Consider the following 12225-nt stretch of genomic DNA (forward strand, 5'->3'; position numbering starts at 1 on the left):
TTATCAAGCTGTGGTATGTGGACCGTTCCATTCAGGTGGTCCGCAGAAAAAGTTACGATAGTTAGCTGACGGTACAATCCAGAGCCGGATTGGGGATGGGTGGGTTCAGTGTTTCCGGAGCCCCATTAAAAAGACGTATACACATAAGCACACAATGTGCAGTCATATGTCACTTGAAACTTAAACATCGTTTTATTCTTGCGCACGTTTATTGGGTATTATGCACACTTTTAGTAAATAGTCACATAATTGCTATGGTGCCTTTTCCAGAATTGTCAGGACCCTTTTAGAAACCTTCTTCCACCCATCCCAGTAGTTGACCTGTTCCAGCCCTGCAATCATTATTAGAAAAGCACATTGCGTGGTCCGCTGCAACCAACAGAAATGTTCAAGTGGTCAACGAACAAAAGGTTCTTGACAAGATACTCTATGTTCAAGTAGATCATTTTGTGACAACGTGCGATGACGAGGGCTATTGGCCAAACATTCAAAACCTGTGTACTGAAACTGACAATCCTTTCGATCAATTTCAAACGTGCAACTATTGTGTATAAACAGGATCCAAACTATATATACCGGCTTCCAGCTACTAAATAACGTTAAACCGGTATCTTTTAGCGTTTCGCCACTTTCAGTTAGCGGTTCAAGATTTATAAAAGGCGGTTGACCATTTCGAAATGGCAGATCCCAAAGTAGATGTGACTAGATTTTTGAAATGGTTAGATGGCAATGCGGAGATGAGAATTGTTTTAATTGGGGCGGGGAACTTGCGGGGTGGTGGTGGACGTGTTGCCGGTGTACTTTTTAAATTAAAAAATGGGAATGATATCTTCATATGTGCACCCGCAACGGATCCAGAAATTCATATTAAATATTGGCTGCGCCTAGAAGAACAGGCAAAATACGGGCACACAGTAGTAATTCAATTGGTTGATTACACATATGGAACTAGTGGATATTGAAAACTCGTTAGATTTCTATTAAAGCCTCGAAAACAAATCTACATCTCACAGTTCAGAACAACGCTTGATGCATGTTTCTATGTTGAGAATTCCATACGAGCCACGGTATTTTGCTAAACTCTTGCTTGAAATATGCAATACCAATTCTGTACATTGCGAATAAACTGCAACTTCCTGTTTGTGGTCCATTAACAATACCACTAAAAATTATAGAAAGAAAAAAAACTATTCCCATCGTACGGGTACAACCTTTTCTGATAGACTGAGTAGTCGAAACTCTGCGGGATATACCCCATAGCTTACATTTTCCCAGTATTTATAAACCCGTCAAAAAACCTCGCTACTGAGGCCAAGTTCCACCCGACTGACTGACTTGATAGATTGTTCCAAACAATCGAAAGTATTTTAACAAGGAGATCGAGGGCCATGCCATTTTTTCACTCAAAGGGTGAGAACAATTTTGTTTTAAAACCCATGTAATGTTACCGCTCCGGTGGCCTAGTGGTTAGAGCGTCCGCCTCGGATGCGGGAGGTCGTGGGTTCGATCCCCGGCCAAGTCATACCAAAGACTTACAAAAATGGCACTAACAGCTTCCTCGCTTGGCGCTCAGCATTACGAGGTGTTAGGACTGGTCGGTCTGGTTTCAGGATAATGTGACTGGGTGGGTCATCACGTTACATGTCTGCGACATGATGCCCCAGTGCTAGACATCACTATAAACTGCCACACTGCAGACATCATAACGATATGACTGAAAAATTGTTAAAGTTACGTTAAAAATCCAAATCTCACACACATATGTTTACTAATTCTTATTATTTCTACTTTCATTTCGTATAAAAGAATATTCTTTAAATTATTGATTCATCTTTTATGTCCTGACAATGTCAATAGGTAGGAAGACGGGTGGCTGGATAGGTAAGTTGGTGGTTTCAAAGTATATCTGCACAATACTGGCTACCTGGTGCCGATAACAAGTTATAAGTTTGAATTTTAATGATTTAAAGTTCAGATGCAAAGATAAAAGATTGCTAAAGACCCTTATTTAGAAAGGGGCCAAGATTATTTCTGCACGATTATGTTTTCTATTGGCTGCTGGGGACTTGCAAAAGTAGAGGTGAACAATTTAATAGTTGTGATGTACTAATATCCACACATTTTGTAATGATAGCTATTTTGAAAACCCTCCATTATGTCTTTTGCAGCTTTATCTGATGAACAAAGTTTAGTTCCCTTTTTTCTTTGTTTTCAGTCATTGTTACTAGTCAAAATACATAACTTTAACTTTTAACATCATATTTAGGAGAGTACTAAAGAGCAATTGGTTGAACACGCGGATTAATTTGAACCAGCCTTAATATCGTTCTGTGATAAGTTTTAAATTTTTGTTATAAATTAAATCAAATGTTAAGAACAAACATTAATTGTGAAAGTGCAGCTAATTCAATGATTATTAACGTAAATTCACACAAAAAGATGTGGTAGAACTGAACTCGGTAGAAAGATCCTCGTAGAATTGAGCTCGCATGAAAGGTCCTCGTAGATTTGAGCTCGGAAGAAAGATCCTCGTAGAATTGAGCTTGGTAGAACCATCCTCGTAGAACTGAGCTTTGTAGAAAGATCATCGTAGAATTGAGCTTAGTAGAAAGATCCTCGTAGAACTGAGCTTGGTAGAAAGATCCTCTTAAAAGTGAACTTGGTAGAAAGAATCTCGTAGTACTGAGCTTGTCAGAAAGATCCTCGTAGAAATGAGCTTGGTAGGCATCTTTGGAAACGTATTAATAAATAAATCCTGAAGAATTTGGATAGTAATAGTGTGAAAGAAATTAAAAAATGGGAATTAATAGAAACAAAGTTCGACTAATATATAAGATCTATAAAACGTGTGGATTACAACAGTAAAAGATGTCCGACGCTAAGACTTGGTGAACAGAGAATACATGTCAATGCAGTAAAAGCAATGTAGACACTGACAGAGAGACCAGATAAAAGAAATTCAATAATACAGTCACCCAAATGACCACACACGAAAAACAAGTTTTTCGATTAGAGAGTGACTTGGAAGATATTAGAGGGTGATTTGGAAGAAATAAGGAAATTAGGCAATAATGAAAATGTGACAAGATCAATGAAAACGACTTTCAATGAATCTATCACTGATTTAACGACAAAATCAAAGTGAGAAATGATCAAACTTAACACAATGAGCTTACTGCTGTATGAAAACTGTATGAAAAATGTTGAGGAATATATTAATCAGGATTAATTAAACTTCGGTATGGTACAATTATTAATAAATCAATGATCAAAGGAATGAGGACATTTAAATGGGAATGGCGTATGGTACAATGTATTAATAAATTAAACAAAATGATCAAAGGAATGACAGATTTAAATGGGAATCGCGTATGGTACAATGTATTAATAAATTAAACAAAATGATCAAAGGAATGAGGACAGATTTAAATGGAAATGGCGTATGGTACAATGTATTAGTAAATTAAACAAAATGATCAAAGGAATGACATTTAAATGGGAATGTCGTATGGTACAATGTATTAATAAATTAAGCGATTTGTTTGCTACTGAATCCTAAACCATAGCTTAATAGCGTCATGTTTACTACTGATTCAGTAGTAAACATGACGCTATTAAGCTATGGTTTAGGATTCAGTAGCAAACAAATCGCTATTTAAAGTAGGATCTAGGATCAATAGTAAAAAATACATGGGTTCCATGTGCAAGTCGAGTCCGTCGTATTGAATGAAAAAAAAAATCTTTTATCAATCCTTGTGTATATTCGAACTATTTTTTGTTTATTTTAGCATCAAAATTCAGTAATTGTTAGAAATGTGAAAATGCAAAAACAGTTGTGTCTATGTGTCTAGTAGAACCTTGACTCAGAAGTGGGGAAATATCTAACAGATTTTCGGACATTTACAAAAATGCTTTGTTTTGATGGTACATCCCCATATTTCCTTTGGTATATCCCCATATTTCCTAGAAGGTTTTATTTGATTTATACTTTCATTATCAGCCGACCTTGGACTCTCAAACTCGAATAGCCTTCACTCTAGACGGTTATTATCTTTCTTTACGTTAGTACTGTCGGTTGTTAAGTGACGTTGTAGCAAGTACTGGATGTTATTTCCTACCAAATAACTTGGGCTATGTATCTATTTGGGAATAGAACTTTCTTCGAGCAAATTCAGAACTGGACACGGTTTAGTAGACACTTGTTTGGCTTCGCTTGATTAAAATTCAAAGTAATCATGATCGTTTGAATTGCATGGTGCAATTTCCGTTGTATTATATTGTACTCTCATCATTATGGTATCATGGGAACCAAATTACATCGTGCTAGGATTTCATGATGTTGTGAACTTCTGAAACATTTCCTTTAACAAAACATGTCAGAATTAGTAGTGTCCAAACCAAGGGAGGGCTGGATGTATCGACAAATGAGACTACAGTTTATGACTTGTTTTAAACGGAGTTGCATTTCAGAAACAACGCCCATTTGGCTACTCCACTCAATCTGACACGTTGCTACCACCCTCTTTCTTCAGATGAGGAGGAGGATAATGCGTCATTACAAAATTTTAGAAGTGGTGGTAGTATCGTTATTTAATTATTATTATTATTATTATTATTATTATTATTATTATTGCAGATTGCATGAAGAATAAAAAGTTGGATCTCGTTCTTTTGGTTGACGGATCGGCAAGCATCACTGCGAAAGGATTCGAGAGACTTATATCCCTAATTAGGACGACTTTAAAATCCCTTTCTGATATGATGCCTCATTTTGTAAGAGTTGGACTCGTGATATTCGACGAAGAACCCTTCACTTTATTCAGCTTAAGCAAATTTTCCAAAATGGCTGATATCCTCTCTGCCCTAAGGAATGTTAACTTCAGGGGCGGTGGAACTCGTACAGATCTTGGCTTAAATTTCGTTATGGATGAGAGTTTCACTCCGGAAGCAGGAGACCGAGAGAGTGTAGAAAACGTGTTGTTGGTGATAACGGATGGCAAATCTAGTGAACCCAAGGAGACAGAAACTGCAGCCAATTTTGTGAAGCTCAAGGGGATTCATGTCTTTGCCGTGTCGGTTGGAGAGGATACGAATCAGAATGAAATTGCTGTCATCGTCTCTGATGCCACCTATCGGATCACTGAGCAATTCCTTGTAGACATTGGACCGGATTTTCTGTCTTTCCTTACGCAGAAAATCTGCCAGAAACGTAACTTTCTTTAAATACGTTACCGAAACTTAATACCTCTGGACAACTACAACTACCTAGCAAATTCAGCCGTTCCAGAAAACACCTTTAGCTAAAATAAGCTAAAAGTTGTCTACCAGCCTATGTGACGGTAAGACAGAGTGATCTCCCCTTTGGTACAGTAATTGGCGAGGTATCCCATGAATATCCCAATTACTACCTCGGCTCGTATTAAAAGGCATGCTTTCACCACGAGAAACCTCTCAAATAGTCAGAATGAACTTTTGGAAGATATGCCTTTACAAAAAGGATTCTTTTCAATTTTAAGGAAAGTATACTCCATCTATATTTACAAATGTTATCCCTTATTATGCCGACAAATTTCTGTCTTTACAAATTTCAAACACTCGGTCGTCTTTTCACATTTAATAGCATTTGCACCGATTGCCTATGGGTTTTCTTTATACGTTCGGGCTATACTTAATCTTTTTTTTAATCTATGCGTGCAGGTCTCTATGCCATTAGAAAACTATTTATATATGTACAATTTCATGATGACAGGTTACATACAGGTAGGTATTCTATACCAAGGCATTCTTAGCGTCCGGGTGCCAAGTTTCATTGTTTTTATCTGCACAGGCCGTCCTTAAGCCTTTCTAAAGGTAGTATTATAAATTATATTTTACCGGACACTTCACACCTTTATTAGATCATCTACTATCAGTAATTCCCAGGTAAAACATCGTATTGTATAGCTTTGCACCCACCCTGTGTTCAAACAGACAGGTACAATGAATTAACCAGTACAGGCTCTCATTGCGACTTCCTACAGGTAGTATTGTGACTTGGTATGATACTTGAATGATTCACTGCCCTCATTAGCTCGTCTGCTAGCACTAATTTATAGTCGTATACTTTACAGTTTTTTTATTTTCCTGTATTGAACGTCATTGGTACTTTCCTACATGTAAATCGTCTCAAAGTGGATATGGACGGACCTACTTTGTAAGTATTTAAATAACGATGCTTCAGTTCCTTTTTACAATCTGGTTTTTGTGTGTTATAAAAAATGTTAATTATAGCTTCCGCTGCGGTCAAACAAATGCAGGTAAGTTTTCTATACATTGTTTACTCAAAAGCATCCTCCTCATGCATGTTTCTATTGGCGAAGCTGGAGTGATGTTTCTCTGTGTAGACAATCCATTGGTCTTCCTACGGGTAAGCTGTGATTAGAATTGATTTTTCATACACCCTGATCGTATATGTAAGTACTTTAAGCTATGCTCCGGTGATTCTTCCAATACACCAATGTGGGTGTGTGAGAAAGCTTGCCGGTAGCTTCTCGAAGTTCGGTGGTTCTTTGTTCTTTCCGGGGTTTTCCCGGGTTCTTCCTCCACCGTTAATACTGGCCGCCATGTATGGCCTATCTTATGATTAAAAATGGCGTTAAAAAATAAACTTCAATACAGGCAGCCAAATTCACACGCATCCTGCTAACTGTCGCTAGAATTGATTATTATTCTTCATATTCATGGCTATGCCTTAATCTACTTGTACAAGTCACGTGCGCCCCCTTTCCACGTAATTTGCGTTGATAACTATGCGTTAAATACTCGCTTGCTCATAAGAGGACACTCGATACTATAAGTGCATAGTGGGTCTTCTCTCTCTTGTTTTGCAGATTTGGACAATGGTCGAGACCAGTCAAACAATATCCGTTGTTCCATTGGTTATCACCCCTTGAAGACATGTCGGACTTGCATTTTATGGACAGAAATCTATCATAACTTTTGGGACAAAAATATCTGATTGCACGAAAGGGCCGCAAGATGGAGAGCAGCTACTAGCATCGGTTTCTTGTATCAGAATTATGGACCGGATACGTCTGTCAAACATCGCGCAACCCGTCCTCCACGACTGGACCTGACCGTGTGTCTCTGATTGTAATTGGCCACGACCACAATTCGATTTTACAGCATCATCCAAAATTAACTTGTCCAGTTCCACAAACTTCAGCGTGCTGACAAGCTCTTCCTTCTATCCAGGCATTCTTAGATAAATTTAACCGCTTTTTGCTGCTAAGCACTTTCTGTGGAAGACGTACAGCTTACATGGATATTCTCATGAATCTAGCTTACCGTATGGTACTTCAATAGTCCCGGCGAACGATGTCAATTTTGGGATCTCTTCACTCGCCCCCAAGAATATGCCATCCAAGAGACTCTACTTCGCAACATGTTTGAAGCAACGAGATCGGACTCGTAAGCGCTGCAAATGTAGTGGGCCTTCGTGATCAACATTCTTTGTCCAGCTACCCCACAAGTAGAGTAGAAGACTTTGACGTCACTACCTTAATCTATAACTGACGAAACGAGCATTTAAGCTCCCTAGTCGTTATTAGATCTTACTTGGATGAATGAAAATTAGCTTTGCGTTATTGAACCGAAGTTTCCCGCCCTATCCCATCGGACTTTTCGTTTCTCTACATTACCTTCCAGTCTACAGTAATGATATTATGCGAAGGTATAAACCAAATACTCTACTTTCAGTTGCTTCCACAATCGGAATTTGTACAAGTCTCCACCAAGGAACTCGTTATTGTTAGCCATTCTTAATAGATCTTGCCACCTTAGGGTTCAGCTCGATTTCTATTTCTTAGGGTTCAACTCGATTTCTGTTGCTATACAGCAAGGGAAAGAGCTAAGTAATGAGCCAAGTATTCTCTCGCACAACAGATGCACGGACCAGTTACGCTGCTTAAACATCCTGTAATCCGTCCCACCATAATGAATCGAAAAACTTTCTCCCCACACAGATAACCTACTTCCGTTTCGACCAGACTGGGATGTTCTAAATGTGGTGTCCTCAAGGACAATCCTGATTTCAGTTCTACATCTATAAAGCTGATCAATGCACTGACATGCTAACTTTTTGCAAAGAGGCACACGTACAAACGGAATGGCCTTTTCATCCCTCAGTTTCATGACGATACGAAGGGATCGACTTAAGATGAATCCATGGATCCCAGTGATAGTGGAATGCCAATAGTCCAAACCTTTGTCACACCAATCCTAGATCCAAAGACCTGACTAACTGCTGCTTCCTATAAATTGGATTCTGAAACGTGATACAGGAACAAAATGTACGAGTCCCTTTTCGTCTAGATTACTCTAATAAAATAGGGAATACAGGACCAACCGGGTCATTTTAGGAAAATAATTGAACATAATCTGTGGTTCACGCTAGACCATTTATTAACATGGATAAAACCATACTACGATAGTAAACTTCTAGGCTCTTTGATAGAAGCATTTAGCACCCATCACTCTTAAATATCCCATCCCACGATCACTAGCACACGGATCTATCATAGAAGAGAGGACATTCCGCTAATCAAAGACATGTCTGATCTTATTCTCGTTTGGATGGCACATGACACTGTACCATTGCCCAAGGGACCATTTCATGGGATTTAACCCGGCTAAATAAGGCACCAATTGTACTGCCCTCAAGGCCTGAATTAGTTAACCTATCATACAAGTGCTGCCTCCTCACCACATGGACGTTGGCAGGCAAAATCAGGAATACATGTCCTGGTGGAACCATCTACTTACAGCTCGATCAATATCGATCATGATGCACCCACTTGCAACTCCATTGTTGACTCGCCTTGCTTACAAAGCCGGCTTCTTCATTTGCATTAGCTATAACAGGCAGAATCAGCGAAGTATATGTCATATCAGTGGACCAGAATTACATTCAGTTCAACAATGGGTCCGTTTCACTCAAGACGGTTTCATCTTCACTGCCCAAAACAGACTTCCGCCCATGGGTAACCAGACTTTTGTAATAAGATCATGTCTACTCTGGACACTTCAGCTCAAAACCACCTACAATATTTAGTATGAACTTTCAAGTGTTATCTTAAATGACGAGGTGTATCACACTTATTTTTGCGTCTCAAATGGGACCAGGAAGATTTATCAGCACAAACCCTTTCATCATGGACTACGTAGATTAATCACTTTGCATGTCCAGAAATGAACCCAGCTCAAATTAATTGGTTAGCGTTTCGACTCGCATGGTTAGAGCAGTTTCCACAACCATGCCATTTGACTGAAACTGTTTTGACATTATCCCGCCTGTAAAATCAAGATTTTTCATCTCAAACTCCAAAACTCAGTCTGGTAGGACCTGCATCCGTGGAGCAACGGGTCACCCTTTTCGGTCGTTCGACACCTTTATAAGACGCAGCTTCACGACTTCCGCTCTATTTGCGGGAGGAATAATATTCCATTTTTGACTACGCTCCCGACAGCTGGAGTCTTCTCCAGTCGGGTTATCTAGAAACTGTCTCACATACCTTAGGGAACCGGAGAAGGCATCTCCGGCTTAAGGGATATATTTCCCTCCGCCTCTCCTCAATTCTTCTAAGGTATTTTGATTGGATAACGTATTTAAAGAAGAAACCATTTGTTTCTAGTAAAATCTTTCTGTGAGGAGAATGCTTAACGAATCATACTATACATAAACCCTCCCACTCGCCTCATTTACATCCATAGAGAAAGCGTGCTTACATAAAGCTCCAGTAGTAACTGAGATATTCATAGGATTTGGCACCAATCTCTGTACCAAGGGGGAGATAACTCTGCCAGATAGCTTCCTAGGTAGCCAGCCAACTATTAGTTTATTTTATCTACGTGTTATCTGGGACGGCTGGATTTGAGAGGTAGTGGTAGTTCTCCTAATGTGTTATGATTACGTAAGTATTTTCGGAGGAACACATTTTAAAAGAAACAATTGGTTTTTGTTATATTCTGTTGCAGCTAACGATTAAGTGGCCATGAATGAATGCAACCAAATAACACTAAAACTGTAAACTCTAAAGCATATATAGAAAAGATGAAAAGTGCATTTTTGGGATGGTAATATCCTTTTCAAAAAACTATATCATTGTGTTTTCTATCTTTTTGAAACAGTTCTCGCAAATATGCAGTATTCTAGATATTTCAGTTGATTTACAATTGTACATGATCTGCACTGTTTTGGGATGTTTTGTTTTTTTTTCACTATGAGCTGTATAATCTTCATTAGAACTGTCTTTTCATAAGCTATAATATATTTTTCATGTACCTGGTTGAATCTATACCTAATAGAAATCCTTCGGCAACCAATTTTAACTAGTATTAAAGGCGTGTTCTTCGCAGCATCAAAGTAAACCGGTGATGTTATCACTTAACTCAACTCGGATCATCCAATTTGGCTTATTAAAATTTTGAGAAGCTGTTTGTTGAGATTTTATTGTTGAAAATAAAGCAAATATTTATACTCGGTGAGGATGATTTTGATTAGGGAATTCTTTTCAATAGTAAACATGTCCAGTGTTTAGGAGATTTTACTGGGTCTGCAACTCGGGGTTTCGGTCGGACGCAATTCATCTTATAGCGAGACTTGAACAGCAAGAACACGTGCTCTCTACACTTTGTTTTGCCATCCATCGAGTTAATTCTGTTTGGCTATCTACAGCTGCCGACCTTTTGACATGGTACGAGTGAATATCAAATAATATACTGGAAAATACCCTAATCTTATTTACATTTTAAACCGTCTGGCCGACGTTGTATGACCTAGCACGAATTCCTTTTATTTTTGAATCTTGTGCACCTTTGTTCCTATATTCAAAACTATTTATTGAGATAGGCATGCGATCATTCCATAGCATCAATTTTTTTAATTTTTTTTCAGGAAATTTGGTTTTAATCACAAAGCAACCTTTGTCGAGTCTGCATTTCTCTGATTTTCTTTTTTTAAGCGTTGGACTGTCCTTTCGAGCAAGTGGACGGGTATCCCCGTTGTTTTCAGCCCAAAGGTGGCGAGTACATGAAAGACCTACAGGAATGCCCTGAGGGACTATACTTTAGCGAGAAAACCTGTGCCTGCGAACATGCATTCGGGGAGGAAGTCAATGAAATTAACTGTAAGATACGAATATACCCTTCAGACACAATGAAAACCACAATAAAACCTATGCATTTTTTCACGGCATTCGAAGAAGTAATAATGTTCGCTTGCCATCTATAGAATAAGGTCGCATAAGACAAGGAATACGTGCACACTTTTGTCATTTTCATCACGACTAAATTAACTTCACTTTAGCCACCCGTTCTTTAGAGGTAGTGTCCTACGCCGCCTCCGTGCACTACATCAAAGAAATATTGATAAGTAGAAACATGCAAACTGTAGACGCAAAAAGATCATAAATAGGTGGTTACAAGAATGTTTTATTGTATTTTCCTACAAAAATTCTCCACGTTTTGACGTCTTTTTAATTTTGAAAGGCTAACTTTATTAACTGATACAAAACAAGTTAACTTATCTCTCATACATTGCAGACTGCCTTCCCACATTGAAAGTGGACACGCCTCAGAACCGGTCAGTAAACTTCGAAGCTCTCGGTTTGGTGTTGACAAGAATCACTCAGAGAGTAGTCGAAGGAAGGCCCAAGGATAACTACTTTGAGTTTAATGGCAAAAACTCGTTCATTAACATTGTTAGACTGTCAAATACGTATAAAGTACCCCAGATGCTCCTATCGTTTGACATCAAGGTGGGATCATTTGACAAAAGAAAGGCTCCTCAGACCGTCTTTACAAATCATCTTGGGAAAATGTGTAATAATCTGCATTGCGAGGGGTCCATCCAGGTTCTTTTAGTTGCCCCAAATAGACTCAGAAACAGTGTCATCACAAAGGCGGGAAAGAAAATCAGCTTGGAAACTTCAATATCGGTAAGTAATTCTCTTTCCGTAAGTTTACCATTACCTTCATTCTTGAGTGGATAAAAAATAAAGAAATATCCGTCATTAATGTTTTTGAGTTAGCTCCACATTTCCCCGATGGTTCTGCTCGCTTCATGGTTTAGATGACTTGTTATTTATTTGATGTCGTGATAAGCGCGACAGTAGAACCGACTTCTGACATATGTTTTCACGGTAAAACGTATCTTTACATCGCAATTTTTTAAGTTAACTACCGAAT

The 12225-nt window shown here is 38.6% G+C and overlaps 1 protein-coding gene across 1 annotated transcript in view; it reads left to right on the forward strand.

Annotated features, from left to right (window-relative positions):
• Nucleotides 1-12225, forward strand: part of LOC149777208 (uncharacterized) — a 46039-nt gene that overhangs the window by 13421 nt on the left and 20393 nt on the right. The window contains exons 4-6 of the mRNA XM_089942822.1: nt 4637-5209; nt 11001-11165; nt 11581-11975. Of these exons, the coding sequence (XP_089798948.1) occupies nt 4637-5209; nt 11001-11165; nt 11581-11975 (1133 nt within the window). The remainder of the gene's footprint in view (nt 1-4636; nt 5210-11000; nt 11166-11580; nt 11976-12225) is intronic.

The sequence above is a fragment of the Sinohyriopsis cumingii genome, chromosome 18 (genome assembly GCF_028554795.1).
Source record: "Sinohyriopsis cumingii isolate HCF-2022 chromosome 18, ASM2855479v2, whole genome shotgun sequence".
NCBI classification, from domain to species: Eukaryota; Metazoa; Mollusca; class Bivalvia; order Unionida; family Unionidae; genus Sinohyriopsis; species Sinohyriopsis cumingii.